The sequence below is a fragment of the Euprymna scolopes genome, chromosome 22 (assembly GCF_053919585.1).
Source record: "Euprymna scolopes isolate OS-2025 chromosome 22, ASM5391958v1, whole genome shotgun sequence".
Taxonomy (NCBI): domain Eukaryota; kingdom Metazoa; phylum Mollusca; class Cephalopoda; order Sepiida; family Sepiolidae; genus Euprymna; species Euprymna scolopes.
In genome coordinates, this window is record NC_136503.1 from 97697397 (window position 1) to 97715488 (window position 18092).

Consider the following 18092-nt stretch of genomic DNA (forward strand, 5'->3'; position numbering starts at 1 on the left):
AGATCAGAAAGCAAAGTCGTAACTCATGAAGCTGATCCTTGTTAATAGCAAATGCACAATTTTAGGCATCGCCAAAACTGGGGCGGCAGGTCAATACTTTTTGACAGACCGTCTTTTTAAAAATCTACCAAAAATTCAGGTAATTATCCGATCAATACGAAATTTTCAGCGATTATTAAGAGAAGAATGAACTTTATAACAGTCTACTTATTTTTCATAAAAGATATTTATACATATATATTTTTTTGCTTACAAAACCCCCCCTTGTTTTGAAGGGGTACAAATATGCTTAAAATAATCATCTGAAACCGAACACAACATATTGTGTTGTTGTAAGGGACAGAATTATAGATTAAAAAAAAAAAAAAAATTGCTTGCATACCTTATTTTGACGTCTGAATATCAGAACTTCGATTGTGTTTAATTATCCCGCTTTTGAGTTTTGAAGTGTGAAATTCGGTGAATATGTTAAATAAAATAATTAATTTAAGTTAAGCAAAACAAAAAAAATTTTTTTTTAATATTTATACGAAAAAAGCCATTTTAAAATCTTTGATAAATAAATTAACAATTTTTTTTTAGCGAGCCGAATAATGCATGACCATTATTAAACAGGGCATGCTTTGGAGAATCAATATATAAAAAAAAATTCGATAAATATTGTGCCCTTTGTGTTAAAAATAGCATCATTTTTTCGATCCCGTTTGAAAACGTTTGCCGCCTTTCGACTACGGGGGACCAAACGCGCTAAAATAATTTTTTTTTATTCTGCTTTAAATTGCCCCCCCCCCCATTTTGGGGAGCCTGGCCCCCACACACATACACATTAAAAACCAAACTCATACAAATGGTCACCTATCTGGTACTGGCCAGCCTCAGCTTAATAATACATTGAAATTTTTGTCACTGAAAAATAAGTTTTTTTTTGGCTTGTTTGGTCTTCCATAGTTTACTTTTTATTAGATGCAAACGTAAACAGTGTCGATCTAGACTCTAGATCGACGCAAAGTAACTGGTTGCCTATATGAATAAGTGGAATTATTTGAAATCCAGGTACTTATATTATATTTTTGCATATTCTCTTAGAAAATCATCCTAAATCTTAGACAACAAATAAATAAATTAATTATTTCAAAAACCTTTTTTTTTTTTAATATTTATGTACGTTTTTTGTGCAAGACAAATAATGTCAATTGTTAACTTTTTGGGAAAATTTAACATTTAAAATTTAATTAAAAATAGTAGAAAAAGTTTTACATTATTCTGTTTTCTATATGATAAAATTCAGGGTTTTATCTTTCTGGAAAAAAAAAAAAGTTACTCAGAAATAATGGATTTTAATAAATGTAATTTCGTTTTAAACAACAACAACTTGATTTTTCGGCCATTTTTGGCGGTGCCTACACGATTCACTTCCTCTTGGTGTATATGTTACATTGCGGGTTCTGTATAACTTGGAGGGTTGTATCGTGAGTGTACATAAAACATGGATGTATGAACGAGGAGGTCAATTCGTGTACATGTTATATAGTGGTCTATGTAAAGTTTGTTGTGTTGTGTATGCGTGGGTTGGTCAGAGGTATTTTTGTCGAGTGGGTAGAAGTGCTTGTAGTTCGTCAAAGCATCCACCATTAAAATACTTGTAAAACAGACAGAGGGATGCAACATTTCGTCGGTGGGACAGGGGCTGAAGTTTAGATGACAATTCAGGACCTATTAGGTTGGCGACTCTCTTTTGGACCCTGTCCAGGAGTGAGAGACTAGTAGCAGATGCACCAGCCCAAACGTGACAGCAGTACTCCATACATGGGCGAATGGTGGATTTGTAGAGGTACAGGATACTTTCAGTTGTAAGTAACTTCCTAGCATGATAGAGAGAGCCCACCTTCTTTGCAGCAACCTTAGCAATGATCTCAATGTATTTATTCCAACTCATGTTTCCTGTGAACGTTAAGCCAAGGAGTTTGAACGAAGTGCTCTCAGGTAAAATATCTCTAGCCATAGCTATTGGTGGTTGGTAAGATTTCATGTAATTATTAAATGAAACTAGCTTTGTCTTGGCAGCGTTGAACGTTACCATTCAATTATGACCCTATTCCACTACAGACTGAAGATCTTCCTCTAGGGTTTCGGCCATTATCTTAGATATGTGCTCATTAGTTTTTCCCACATGCCTGCCATAGAGCGTGGTGTCATCAGCAAATATACCCATCTCAGAGACAATTTTATCAGGTAAGTCATTTATGAATATCAGAAATAATAAAGGTTCAAGGATCGATCCCTGAGGTACATCCACATTTATATAAAATTTTTTGGACGTACGCCCATCGAGGACAACCTGTATTCTTCTCTTGGAAAAAGTTTTTATGCTTCAAGTTTTTTTTATATTTTCAAATACTTATTCATGGAGTTTTGTTTGGTTGTTTTATTTTACGTACGTCTTGGCTTTTTGGCTAGGAACAAAGTGTAGTATCTGTTCTGATATTACACTTCACCTTTTTCTCTCCTCAGTCAGTGGAGGAGAAATCTATTATGAGTAAGACAATTTTTATTTTTGTTCCTATCCAGAGTGCCTGTTTTTGGAGAGCTGGATTTTCCCCACATCAAAAACCGACATTGTGTCTCACTTTGCCCTCGTGGGGAGACAAGGAACCCTTTATGAGTTATTTAATGTCAAATCCAGTAATATTGGGAATAAGCTTTTATGCTTCAAGTTCAAATCACCTCCCAATGAAATCAAGTTCAAATCACCTGCAATGAAATAAATGTCATTGCTTATGACTGCTACAAGAGGAGGCGATGCCTGGGAGAGGGACATCATACCTCACCCCTGTGCTACAAAATGCTTGGTTTGCTGCATTAATTATAGGCAAACCAAATCATCAAATTATCGCCCCATTAGCCTCCTCCCACTTTTTGCCAAAATATTTGAGACCTTAATTAACCATGCTCTAGTCCATCATCTTACAGATGCTAAACTTCTGACTGACAAACAATATGGATTTAGACAAGCCCGTTCCACAGCAGACATCCTAACTGTGATCTCTGAACGTATATACCATTCACTGGACAAAGCGGGGGAGGGCAGAGCAGTAGCTCTAGATATATCTAAGGCTTTTGACAGGGTATGGCATGAGGGTCTCCTCAGTAAAATTAGATCATACGGTATCACTGGTAGAATACTTAACATAATTAAATCCTTCTTAGATAAGAGAAAAATCCAGGTTGTCCTCAACGGTCGTACATCTAAACAATATAATATAAATGCGGGGGTGCCCCAGGGTTCTATCCTTGGACCTCTATTGTTCCTGATATTCATAAATGACCTCCCTGACAAAATTGCCTCTGAGATGGGTATATATGCTGATGACACTACACTCTATGGCAGGCACGACAGGAAGACGAATGAACACATTTCTAAAGAAATGACATAAACACTAGAGGAAGACCTCCAATCTGTGGTGGAATGTGGACAAAAGTGGTTGGTCGCCTTCAATGCTGCCAAGACTAAACTAGTTTCATTCAATAATTACAAGAAACCCTCTCTACCACCTATAGCAATGGCCAACGACTCTTTATCTGAGAGTACATCTTTCAAACTCCTTGGCCTAACGTTCACAGGAAACATGAGTTGGAACAATTACATTGAAGGCATTGCCAGGGCCGCTGCAAGAAAGGTGGGCTCTCTCTACCATGCTAGAAAATTACTAACACCCAAAAGTATCCTGTACCTCTATACGGCCACCATTCGCCCATGTATGGAGTATTGCTGTCACATCTGGGCTGGTGCATCTGCTACTAGTCGCTCGCTCCTTGACAAGGTTCAAAAGAGAGTCGCAAACCTGATAGGCCCTGAACTGGCATCTAAGCTTCAGCCTCTGTCCCATCGACGAAATGTTGCATCCCTCTGCCTTTTCTACAAGTATTTTAGTGGTGAATGCTCTGACGAACTGCAATCACTTGTGCCCCCACGACATGAGCACCCTCGACAAACCCGACAGGCTGCTAAATCCCACCCCCACACTGTAGAGATCCCTAGATGTAAAAGATCTTTTTACTCCAATAGTTTCTTCCCCAGAACCGCTAGACTCTGGAATTCCATTCCAGGTCCCTGCTTCCCCAACAGTACTGACGTGCAGAAGATCAAGTGTAACGTGAACCGACATCTTGCTGCCCAAATCCCTACATAGTACCCCAGTAGTTGCTGCCCCTGATAGTAGCCCCCTACACCAAAGTGGCAATTTGCCTTGTTTAGGGTGAAAATGTAAAAAAAAAAAAACAAAAAAAAACACACGGTTGTTTATTTACTTGCTTTTAACTACAGTAAATTGTGGCACAAGGTTGGAGTGTGGAGAAATTCAGTTTCTCGAGGGTGGGAGTGGGGGGTCCTCTGATTGTATAAAATAGCGTAGAACGGACCTGTATTCATTCCCTGGTAAGTGCGCCACAGGCGACCGTTAACAAACCATCTTTTCCTTGCAGAAAGAGAGGTTGATGCCTGGGAAGATGCATCTCTTAGGACACTGCCTAACCAGGCCTCATTCCGATAAAAGCATATTTTGTTGTTCATCAGCGATGCATTATGCAATAATGCAGTGCAGTCCAGTCCCTATTTCTAGGATGTTGCCAAGGACAACGTATCCTCCTCGGCTAGTAGCAAAGCAGCCGCGAAACAGCTGGCTATAATTAAACTTTATACCCAAAATGTTGGGGCTGTATGCTTCGTTTTTCTGCCTCTAAACCAAAGAAAAACAGTATTTATTAAACGAGTAACTGTTCTAAAAAAAGAAACAAGAAATGAGCCTAGGTAAATAAATAAATAAATAAATCTTAAGTACATAAAGACTAGAGAGAGGAGGAAGACATAGGATTAAAACTGACACTGAGAAGTTTAGAAGGCGAAAAAGAAATGAAAAAAAGAAGACTAATTAAAAAGAGTGAGTGAATGATAGGAAAAAAGAGAGCGACTGATATTTTGAAGAGAGTAAAAAAAAGTGTAAGTTTGAGTAAGAGAAGCGGGGATTCAACATGGCGACGGCAGAATCCTTCTCCGTGCACCTGCCAATACAGTCAAAAAGAAGCTGCGCTAAGTGCTATATATTTTACAGTCACCCTCTAAATAATTGTCGGTGTCTATCGACAGTATAAGTGTGTTTATATAAGACTTTGAATCATAAACTGCAGCAATGAATTTCGCCAGAAGGGGTGTACTACCAAGGTCGACAAGCACCATATCTAATACCTCTGGAGCCAGTACCGACAAGTAAGTAATAATTTCTATTAATAAGAAACAACGAATTATACAATCTATTTCGATTATTATTATATGAAAGCTGCCTTAATCAACGCTTGTTACCCTAAGTCCCGTCTTCTGTATCTTTTAATAACATTACATGTATGCTAAAATTTAGGTATTATTATACAAACACCGTGACAGCGTTAGGGTTAGGGTTTAGGGTTAGGGTTAGGGTTAATTCGCTGTCACGGTGTTTGTATAAATTTACCAAAATTTATTGGTTCTCCTGGGATTGAGTTCGGTTTGAGATCATAACATCCACGTTCTCAGTAGCTGTTATTTGTAATTAACTTACTAAACAACACATCTCTAAGTTGTCGTCTATCACTTTCATTCTTTCTTAATGTGTTTGATTCATCGCTGTTATGTTATACGGTGTCTGCTACCCTCACTTCCATCTCTTCCGCTCTCTCGATCAACAGTTAAAGGTAATAAAATTAACTATAAACTTGAAGATTGGTCCATTATATATATATAAAAAAAAAAGGAAATATCACCGCGTTTATTATTTGGCCAATATCAAAGTGTAGTATCTGTTCTGATACTACACTTCATCTCTTCTGTCCTCGATCAGTGAAAAATAAATCCTCCTAGACTGAGTCACACACAAACCCTATTTAGTGATATAATTACCTACATATTTTAATCGTGTTCTCGAGTTTCGATGGGTATATTAACTTTTTACACGAAATAAATCCTCATGTAATGATGTTTAAAATAAAAAAAAAATAAACGTTTTTTAAGGCGTCTTTTTCTCGTATCGCCCGCAAACCTTATTTAGAGACATTACCTTATAATTTTTGTCCCTAATGCGCCTTTTTGGGGAGTTGAATTTTCCCCACATTAAAAATCGACCATGTACCAAACTCTGCTCTTGTGAGGAGGCGAGTGAACAAGGACAGAATAATTTTGGATGTTTTTAAAAAAATTTTATCGTAAAAAATAAAATAAAATAAAAAAAAATACAGGTTTTACAAACTCACTTTTTTTCTCCCCGATTTTGACAATCTGATCGGATCTCAGTGTCTGACCCAACAGATCACTTTTTTTTTTTTTTTTTTTTTTTTTGAGCTTACAATTGAAAACAAATCATTACAGATCGACTCACTGGACAGTTTAAATATATTTATTTTATATTTTATAAATATAATAATCGACAACGTAGAATGGAGTTATGAAACGTTGAAATGTGTTTGCACTGCATTTTTTTGTCTTCTTGTTCGGAGAGTTTTGTTTTCCTAAAATATAATTTCACCTTTTTGAGATTTTTTAAATTACTGAATTCTAGAAAATGAAAAAAAAAAACAAAACAAAACGTCTAATTATTTCTTTCTCAACAATGGTGGTAGACCAGTAAATAATTTACTACTTTTAAGGAATGAATAATTATTAATAGCAGATTAGAACACACACACACACACACACACACACACACACACATCTTTATCTCTACTTTCGGCGGACCTGAACGAGCTTGCCTCCCCCTGCCGTAAAATTAATTCCTATTTACGTTTTTTATTTTTTTTGTGGATTATAGTCGATAACAGACTTAATTTTCATATTAGCAGGAACATTTTGTTTTAGGATCCCTTTTCAATTATAAAGCCAAGTCAATAATCAGCACACCCCACCTGAAAAAGGGTTGATATGCCGTAAAACAAAACAACCTTATTAAGGTGTCACATGTCCGCTGTGTCGCTGTGGTGTAAAATTAAATCGTAATAATTCAAACTGAAATAGGTTGTACTGACTGACCGCAATGGGTATCATTATTAATAGAATGTTGTAATTGTAAAGTAACCCCCCCCCCACACACACACATACGTTAAAAAGTTGATTAGATAAACTTATAAATACATTTTTCATACTAATATGAAAGTTAAGTCTCGGATCGCAAAAAATAAATAAAACGTGAAAAGAAATTAATTTTACGGCAGGGGGCAAGTTCGTTCAGGTCCGATCTACTTTTATGTACAAGGTGTATTATACGTCGTTCAACACGTGGTAATAATGTGGTGACGTTGTGATAAACAAGGTTTATCTCTTTGTGAGTAATGTGGAGATGAAATAGTCTTGTCGTTGAAAGATGAGATTACTTGTTCTTGAAAGAAAGAAGAAATCATGATGTCTTTACAACAGGTAAAAGGAAGAAGATAGACATTGGAGAATGTTTACATAAGTTTTATTCCGAGAACACCATTACTGGAAGACCCGACCCAGGACTAGCCGGAAGTCCCAAAAAAGATAGTCCGCAGTAACTGTTCTTCATATATATAGCATCCACCCTCCCAAGTCCTTTGATGATGAAAGACAAGCTCTCCTAACTTGTGTAGTCTTGCATCCATCTTGGTTGACATATTAGTCATCCTGATCTTGATCGAGAACCTGCTTCTGGAATTGCTGTTTGGTGTTCCTGACCCTGGTCGATGAACCTGCTTGGGTGAGCTAAATATTGTGTCAGAGTAGGGTTGTGCTGCTGGTATCTTTGACTAAGATATTAACAGTAGATGTTTGTGGTTTCGGCATATACTTCCGCCATTTCCTATTAGTACCTAGTATGACCTTGGTTGGGAGCAATGTTTTATCACTTTACCTATCCTGGACCAAGTTTTACCGTCATGTACTCAGATATGATCCCCTATCTTTAGTGGGGTGAGTTCATGCTGATTGCTGTTGTCCTGTTTTGCCTCCTGTCTGACATTTGAGGATGATGTGCAAAGATCATGACCATAATTTCTCATGACAGGTAGGAATGTTCTTAGTTGGTGATTCATCAGTTTAGCTGCTGGTGAAGAAGAGTTGTTTTTGCAAGGTGTCGTGCATAAAGTTAGTAGAGCCAGGTATAGATCATCTCCAGTCTGGAAACATTTGAGCAATGTTTTCTTCACTGTTTGAATGGTTCTCTTCACTAGACCATTAGATTGTGGGTATTCTGGGCTATTTGTTACATGGGAGAAGTCCTATTTAGTGGCAAATTTCTTGTATTCATAAGATTTAAATTTATGGCCATTATCAGAGATTACTAGTTTGGATTTTCCGTGCTTGGAGAAGTGCTTTGTTTAGGTTATCACTGTTGAGGCACTTTTGTCAGTGAGATGGCTGAATTCAAAAAAAAATTTGGAGTAGTAATCCACTACCATGGCATAATCTTTCTCCTGCAGTCTGAAGAGGTCTGTGCCAACCTTTTGCCAGGGTTGATCAGGAATATCATGTGGCATCTCAGGCTCTGAACTTTGTCGGTTGCTAAACTGTTGACATGAATCACAGTTTTTTTTTTTTTTTTTATCATGTCTTCTATTTCCTTGTTCCTGTCTGGCATTGGATTTAGTTTTTTCAATTCCCAGGTGTGCCTGATGCAAAATCTTGCGTGTTTTTGCTTGCATATCAGTTGGGACAATGATTTGTTGGCCTTTTAATAGAAACCCTTCTTGGATTGTAAGATCATTTCTGTAGTTAAAATATGGGTGGAGGCAGGTGTTAAGGTTATGTCGATGATCTGACCACCCTTCCATGATTTGCTGTTGTAATTGTTGCAATATTTCATCATTAGTTGTCTCAGTCGTCAGCTGTTGTCGGCGTTTGTCACTGATGGGTATTGAGGACATTATATAGTGGACAAAAAGGTTCATTTCTTTGTTCAAGATTTCTGGAGCATTGCATTTTTGTGCCGCACAACTGTGTCAACAACATGCATTAGTTTTCCCATAGTATATTCGATTTCAAAGTCGTACTTCTGTAAGAGTAATAGGAAGCGTTGTACTCTGGGTGGAGTTTTGGCAATTTGTTTTGTGACAATAGTTTTGAGAGGCTTATGATCATTGTTCATTAAAAAGTGTTGACCATATAAGAATTCATGAAAATGTTCATAGGCAAACACTATGGACAACATTTCCAGTTCAAGGGGGCAATAATTTTTTCAGCAGATGTAAGAGGGCGGCTAGCAAATGCCACTGGAGCCAATATATTATAATGGTTTTGTTCCAACATAGCCCCAAATCCTAATGTTGATGCGTCCAAAGAGACTCTGATTGGAAGTGCTGGGTCAAAGTATTTTAATGTTGGACTCTACGTGACCAAATTTTTTAGTCATTGGACAGTTTCCTTTTGTGGTTTATTAAAAGACCACATGTTGTCTTTTTCCAATAAGACGCAAAGAGGCGCGGTTTCATTTGATAAGTTAGGAATGAATTTTCCTAAGTAATTTATCATGCCTAGAAAACGCTCAAGTTTGGTTTTATTTGTTAGATCCGGCATGTTTCTGACAGCTCTGCATTTGTTTTCATCAGGCTCAACTCCACAACTGGATATTGTGTGGCCTAGAAATGTCAATTCAATTATATTAAACTGGCATTTGGACTGATTTAGTTTTATGCCAGACTTCCTTATAGCATTCAAAACTTCAATAGTTCTATTTTGCAAAAGTTCTGGAATGTCAGCCCAAATGATGGTATCGTCCTGTGAATTTCTGCATCCTTGTTTTCAATGATCCCTGCTATTTTTGAATGACATACTTCACTGGCACTGTGTATGCCATATGGGAGCTGTGTGAATCTGTACCGCCCACAGGTGGGGTTGAAGGTAAGAAGTTTGGAACTTTTTTCATTAACTTTGATCTGCCAGAATGCATTGGAGACATGATGCTTAGCAAAGAACTTTGCACCTGCAATCTCATGTATTATGTCTGATGCTGTTGGTAACCTGTAGTGCTCTCTTTTTATGGCCTTGTTAAGATTCCTTGGATCAAGGCATACATTGGAATTTTTTACTACTATCAGCGATGATACCCATTCTGTTGGTTCAGATACTGGTTTTATGACCTCTAAGTTTATCATTCTTTTGAGTTCCTTTTTTAAATTTTTTCTTTAATAAAAAAAAGGATTTTCCGTGGAGGGTTTATGACTGGCTTAATTTCTGGATCCATTGTAATATGATGAGTACCAAGGAGTGAACCAAGTTCTCCAAAACAGTCCTTAATGTATCAGAGATGCATCTATGTCTGCTATGATGAATGTGATATGATACTTCAAATTATTTCTTGTTATTTGAACAATACACTTGCTGTGAACTGGTATTACAGTGTTGTTATAGGCAGAAAGTGTTGTCTTGGTTGGTTTTAGTTTTGGAAGATTTGATAACCTGTAGAAATCTCTTATGGGAAGAATGTTGACTTGACTGCCTCAGTCTATTTTAAATTCAATGTTGGTCGCATTGACTTGTAGATTCACATTCCAATCTTCAGATAAGGCATTGACCTTGTGGATATTTGTTACTTTTTTTTCCTTTTTGGGTTGAGGATTTGGTAGAGATGCAATCCACATAGCTTACAGGTATATCATCATCTGTAGAAGATGTCTCACTGTGTTCCTGATGCACTTTAGATACTGATCTTTTAGCAAGACATCTACTGGCAAAATGATTTTTTCTGTTGCATTTGTCCGTATGCATGGCAGTTTCCATGAAAATGTGAGAATGCACAGAATCTGCAGTTTTTTTATCTTTTCGTTATTGCAGTTATTGTTTGAAGAGTTCAGTAACTCACTTCTGGATCGTTGCTCTATATTTTTCTTTCTTGCTGGGCCTTTTTTTTGTAAAGTTGACAGACTTTAAATCTCTCTGAAAAACACCCATTCTTTGTCTAGTTAGTCCAGCCGTTCTACCTGCTTTTATGGCTTTTTCTAGAGTTAAGTAAGATTCGGTCAGAACTTTTTTCTTGTAGATGGGAGTCATTAGTGCCTAATTATAACATCCCTTACTAAGCTGTCAGACTTCACTAAATTCATATTCTTGGCTTAATTCATGTAATGATTCTGCATTGTCCTGACACGCAGTGAGAAACTGAAAACAAGAGAGTGTTACATTTTTTCGAGGGTTGCAAATTTATCAAAGACTGTTAAAAAATTAAGGCTGTCTTCCTCAGATTGAAATGTAAAATTTCTATAGATTTTTGTGGCCTTGTTTGCCGAGGAGGCACTGCAGAAGAATACTTGTTTTGACTTCATTACTTTTTTCTAGCTTTTCCATCAAATATATTTTAAGGTATTGTTAAATTTCTTCCATTCTTCAGAAAGATTTTCTAAGGAAAAATTTGGTGGAGGCGGTGGAATGAAGTGAGATTCCATTTTATTTATTATTTAAATTGTAGATTTGGGTTTGTATTACTGTACACATAGATTCGAAAAAGTTATCAAAAAACAAATATATAACAAATAAATGTTATCAAAGGCAAGATAAGTTACTTTTCTACCTAACTGGATATATTTTTTGTGTTTTTATTCAATGTAACATGTTTATTCAGCTCGAAAAACATGCAGTGTTTACCGATGTATTGGAAAATTCAAAATGGCGTCCATCTGTCTGTTTAACACGGTAAGTTTGGGAAAAGATGCTATAAATAATAAACTAGACAAAATACTATTAAAAAACAACCGAATATATGTCAACTTATGTCACGGTAACATATATTGAGCAAATTTCTAACAGTATTTTGTCTAGTTTATTATTTATAATACCTTTTCCCAAACTTACCCTCTCCGAGAGAGAGAGAGAGTCGGCCGCCATTTTGAATTTTCCAATACATCGGTAAACACTGCATGTTTTTCGAGCTGAATAAACATGTTACACTGAATAAAAACACAAAAATATATCCAGTTAGGTAGAAAAGTAACTTATCTTGCCTTTGATAACATTTATTTGCTATATATTTGTTTTTTGACAACTTTTTCGAATCTATGTGTACAGTAATACAAACCCGTAGATTTCTTACTACACTTCTGACACCATGTAGTATGTCATTCAACACGTGGTAATGTGACAACATTGTGATAAACAAGGTTTATCTCATATATTATTTTAATTGGAATTCATTATTGAGATGAGTATTATTTATTAAATTTTATTTTATTGCAGACTATTATCCTTATCTTTTTTCTAGTTGTTTCACGACGTTTCAGCCAACTATTCCTCTGGCCTTCGTAAAATTTAATAAGGTTTATCTCTTTATGAGTAATGTGGAGATGAAATAAATAGTCTTACCATTGGAAGATGAGATTACTTGTTCTTGAAAGAACGAAGAGATCATGATGTCTTTACAACAGGTAAAAGGAAGAAGATAGACATTGGAGAATGTTTACATGAGTTTTATTCAAAGAATGCCATTACCGGATGACCCGACCCCAGACTACCCGGAAATCCCAAAAAAAGAAAGTCTGTAGTAACTGTCCTTCATATATATAAAATAAAGGACTTCTTATGCATGTGTGTGTGTATGAGTTAGTTTCCTATGGATTCTGAAACGGCTGGGACTTTTTTTTTTTTTTTTTTTAAATTTCATACAGATGTACTTTATGTATCTGGCAGTGTTCTTAGATATATTTTGTATTCAAATGTCTTCGATGAGTATAGATAATCAAGAAAATCCGATGGTAGAATGAATAGGCGATTTACACAGCCTAACATCACAAGTGCATTTGAGAAATTTTATTACCACACAAGCAGAAAGGCCCAACATATAAAATCAACACTAGGTTCTTTGATATGACAGGGACCTGTTTGAAATGAATATTTCTGTTTAGAGTACAATTGAAACATGATACTTGACTTTTTCATTTTAAACTTTAATTCAAGCCATTATATATAAAATAATATTATAAAATCAACAGTGAATTCTCTACAGTGCAATGTAGACTACACTGTATTGTTAACTAAGTCACTGTGGGGAAGCATGTGAAGCTTCCGCCCGGTGCACTGCGGTAGGTGCACAACTCGAGCAGGCAATCCATCAATTTGATTGAAAAAATGGGCGATTTCACCAATTTCGATGATAATAAAAATATGGAAGTGTGAAACAGTTATTGATCATTATTTAATCACGGGTAATGTTGGGTCTTCCTGCTAGTATATATATTACGTTAGCCACTTTAAGAAACTCGTTTCTTATCGTTGAGCACTTTCAGTTTAATTAAGTCGATGAATTTAGCTCTTATGCATAGATCATCATATAACGATTAGATCACTGTGACTGACATTAAAAACATTTAAAAATAAAATGTTTAAATTCAAAGATATTTCTCATGGTTAATGGTAGCCGATTGGATACGGCCTTTGGTAATCGAGCCAGAGATGGCTCATGTTGCCGGGTTTGAATCTGTCGACTGGGGTTAATCGTGACACCCTGCACTGAAGATTCCTGAAAGGATGAAACACTAGTGTCTGGAGGTATTTAATTATTATAGCAAATAATTATATATATATATAATTACGGGATTTCCTTGGATTTTACTTGTACAAATGGAAATTCTTTTAACTTTCTTGAAGTTTTACATTTGGATTTTACCGTCACTGGATTTTTTATCTTCCACCAGACTATCCATTCATGTGTAATCACCTTATTCTTTACCATATTCCCTCTTCTTAACTTATTTTGTTTTCAAGTAAGATCTTTGACTTACTTGTTGTTTCATCAAATACTTTTGCATGCAAAATCCGATCCCGCATTTTGCTAATTCCTACCCTCTGATGAGAAGGAGAGTATTTCTTCGAAACTCCCCGGATTAAGGACTATCCATTTATCTAGCGTTTCCTTTTCAGATTAAATATATTTTTTAACTCATTTCAAAGTGTTTTTTAACATATTTTATTAACTGTTTGCTCATATATATATATATATATATATATATATATATATATATAAAATTTTATTTTATAACCTCAAGTATTGACTTAATCCATTACAACGGTTTTTGACTTCTACCATTTGATGAAGTACACAGTGAATTTTCTGTTCGTGGAAACAATTGTAATGAATTAAGTCAATACTTGAGATTATAAAATAATAAAAACATTTAGCTCTTCTAAAAAATGTGGGATCGGATTTTGCATGCAAAAGTATTTGATGACACTGCAAATAAGTCAAAGGTCTTACTTGATAACAAAATGTGAAGCAGAGGGAATATGGTGAAGAAAAAGGTGATTTCACGCGAATGGATAGTCTGGTGAAAGGTAAAGTATCCAATGATGGTAAAATTCAAAAATGTAAATCCAAGAAAGTTAATTAAATTTCCATTTGCACAAGTAAAATCCAAGGAAATCGCGTAATATATATATATATATATATTAGTACTTTTTCTTTTACATAAGAATGTATATGTCGCTACACATGCATGAGCATGTTTCAGTTAGCCAAGTTACAAGTAACTAGAGACCTCTTATGGGTATTATACCATGCTCTTTCTTTGTTGACACTTGTGTTTGAGGTGGTAAATCCCTTTAAATACGAATTGCCTTCAATAAGTTTCCAGACTTTTTTCGTGTGGCCACTTTTATTGAAAGTACACACATAAAAATCTAATCCCCTCTGAAATAATCTCCTCCAACTGCAATGCACTTGTACATTCCAACAACTTCTGGAAGCTCCATGAAAGTCATCTTGTGTGAGCATGTCAATGATCTTTATCACGGCCTCTTTCATATCTGTCATTATCTTATAACAACAGCATCTAAGGTTTTCCTTGAGCTTAGGGGATAATCTAAAATCATAGGGAGCAAGGTCTGGACTATAGGGAGGCTAAGGAACTGTTTTAATTCACATCTTGGTCAAATAGTCGGTGACAAGGATGGAGTTGTGGACTGGTGCATTCGTACAAATCGTCCGCATCTTTTTAGTCTTTCGTGAATAATGTGTGTACAGTTCCTACACTGACATAAAACTATGCATTTACTGTCTCTAAAGGGTGGAATGATAAGTGTCACCATAAAGAAAACAAAACTACAGTTTTATTTTAAAACTTTTATTGAAAAAAATCAATTTAGGTAACTTGACTGTGTGGTAGAGTTGACATCTATTAAATGTAGCCACCTTCAGCCTCAATCACCACCTTGATATGGGTCTGGAACTGAGAGCATGCCTTTTCCAAAAGTGTGGGCCGGAACTCTATGAATACTCGGCAGATAGCAGTGATCAGACTGGCATTGGTGTTGTTGGAGGTCATGTTGGTGATGTTCTTGACATATGACCAAATAAAATCGTCCAGCGGGTTCAGGTCGGGGGAAGTCAGTGAAAAAAGGTTACAAAGTCGTAGCATTCGTTCTGAAGCCAAGCCTGGGTCTCTTTTCGACTTGTGGCCTAGCGCCAGGTCCTGCTGCTGCACCCAGGGCACACCAGCAACCACATGATTGCACCAGTGGATCACCACATACTTCAGCACATCCAGGTATTATTTGGTGTTGACTTTCAAGCTGACTTTGAAGATGTGAGGTGGCATGATGTGATAATCACTTGAAACTACACCAAAGACCATAACCGTTGCCAGAATCTTTTTCATCACCATAGGCATGTCCCTAATATTTGTGGCAATCCAATGATACATTTTGAAGGTGTTGACAATGGTCCTGTTGTCATAACTTGGATCCATAGAGAGCATGAGTTGTACAATGGTGCATCTTTGATCTCGCTCGTTGAACATTGTTTCACTTTCAGACATGATAGAAGGCTCTTATCGTTCTTGGGATCTGCACACCTCTGGCCAACTAGTAGATGATCTGCAACAAAAAAATAAAACCAGTTTTCATCAAACAGAAATGGAATCATGTAGTCTTTTCTTGGACAACAATTTTATTGTTGCATCCTGTATATCCACACATTGATTCTTACCCATGAAATTCTTTATTTAGCCAATCAACTAGTGTTCTGACTTTCTTACTCTGCCTACAACTCTCATTACCCCTCACAGACTCCCTGCCTTTATTGAATTTCTTTTATGCTATTCAAAAACTGATTCTCGATTCATACAAGATGGTTCAAAAGCAGTCTTAATCATTTTTACATTTCTGTGGCATTTTTACAAGTTTAAAACAGAATTTTATTGCCTATCGTTCTTCTTAAGTGTCCACACATCTAGACTGCATTTTTGAAATTGATCAACTGTGACAATCAGGCTTTTTTAGGGGGTATTCCAATTCCTGCTGTAGCTGTTCATTTGAACCTGAAATCATAAAAATCATCTCAGTGGGGCCTCTCGATGTCATACTAGTGGGTAATTGTTACAGCTTTATCTTATCATGTGCTACAAAAAAAAAAAATAATAATAATAATAATTTTCCTGTCTTTCCTCTCTTACTTTCCCTCTCTGTTCTGCTCTAACCAAGTATGCTGACCTGTTCCCCAAACCCCAAAATCCTCAACATGAAATATCTCAAAAAAGAAAACACGAATAAACCTAGAACCCCATCCTCCTACGTAGACCCCTACTACCATGTCTCCTTCTCCAACATCAGGGGTCTACGTTCTAACCTTCCAGAGGTTGAAACACAATTACAGGAGACAAAACCGGACATATTTTTTCTAAGCGAAACTGGAATAGGGCCGACCACCTCCCTAGATGAGTTCATAATTAAAGGATACTCTAACTTAACATCTAAATCTAACCCCCAAGATCGCCACGGGCATGGAATATGTGCCTACATTAAAGATGGCTTCCCATGTGGCAGGGATATCTCCAGAGAAAACCCTAATCTACCTTATATGTGCTTCCGGGTTGCACTTGCTTACACCACCACATTTATATTTGCCCTCTATCGCCCCCACAACAGTGGAGTTACTGTCTTTAAGAGTATATCAGAAAAAATTGACCACATCCTGTCTTCTCATCCCTCGGCTAACATTCACATTTGCAGTGACTTCAATGTCCATAATGTGGAATGGCTGACCCACTCAAATAAGACTGATGATGAGGGGAGGTTCTGTCATGATTTTGCCATTGCCTATGACCTCTCTCAGATTGTCCGCGAGCCCACCTGTGTGCCTGATACTACTGGTTAGTACGCAAGCCTTCTAGACCTTTTTCTATCCACTTCCCCTGAGCTATGCTCATGTTCCGTTCTATCTCCTCTGGGATCCTCCAACTACTGCGTCGTATCAGTAAAGATAAAAATGAAATATAATAAATCTACAGACGTACCTCTCCACCGTACTGTATACTGATACTCTATGGTGGACTGGGATAGCTTCTGTACATTCATATCTGATCTACCTCTCCATTCCATGTGTGGAAATTTTTAATAGAGAAATAATTTTAATTTATTTTTTTATTTATACCCATTCAACATCTCCGCATTTGGGTCAAGGAACGCATTCCTTGACCGGCAGGTCACTTCTATTATCACCATCAGCAGCATAGGTATAGTTCGCTTTCTAGCAGCCAGCGCCACTCCTACCCTCTGGAGAGGAGGAGGAGGAGGAAAGGTTTTTTGCCCGTTTTCATCAGTTCGAATCTAGCCGGCCAAGAAGAAGGACCCTATTCGGCTCCGTCAGATCAGAAAGGATTCTTGACGTTAAATTCTACGGTTTTTTTTCTCTCCTCCTTTGGAAAAAGATATTTGTTTAGAACTAAACTATTAACGTTATTTTATTCTCAGTCATTATAAGACAACAAGGTATTACAACGGGAAGATTAATACCGGCTATTAAAAGAAAATCGAGTCTTACAACTGGTAAATTATTATTCTCAAAGGACTAACGAAGGAAACTACCGTGTGTTGAGGAGTTCTTTTCTAAGAAGCACAAAATTTAATTTCGCCGACGAGACGAGCAGAATATCGCCCCTAGAAAGGAAGTCCTCTTTTGAATGATTTTCAACCTTCAAATCTTCCATAATTCAAGAATTTACCCCTCATAAAACCTACCAAAGCGGCTTTATGGTCTTCTCTCCCCTTTGAATTAAAAGGCACAAGAACCTTAACAAAGGAAATTACTTCTTTGTCCCATTTAAGGTCAAAGAAACTTTTTGTTTGTCCTTGCGGA

General features: G+C 36.6%; 1 protein-coding gene and 1 pseudogene across 3 annotated transcripts in view; both read left to right on the top strand.

Annotated features, from left to right (window-relative positions):
• The first annotated feature begins 2436 nt into the window (after positions 1-2436).
• Positions 2437-2657, top strand: LOC145244170 (U2 spliceosomal RNA; annotated as a pseudogene).
• A 2186-nt stretch (positions 2658-4843) lies between these two features.
• The window catches only part of LOC145243555 (neuronal PAS domain-containing protein 2-like), a 117601-nt gene continuing 104352 nt past the window's right edge, over positions 4844-18092 (top strand). For all 3 annotated transcript variants that reach the window (XM_080106532.1, XM_080106533.1, XM_080106534.1), the window contains exon 1: positions 4844-5263. In XM_080106532.1, coding sequence (XP_079962658.1) covers positions 5187-5263 — 77 coding nt within the window. In that variant the 5' untranslated portion in view covers positions 4844-5186. The remainder of the gene's footprint in view (positions 5264-18092) is intronic.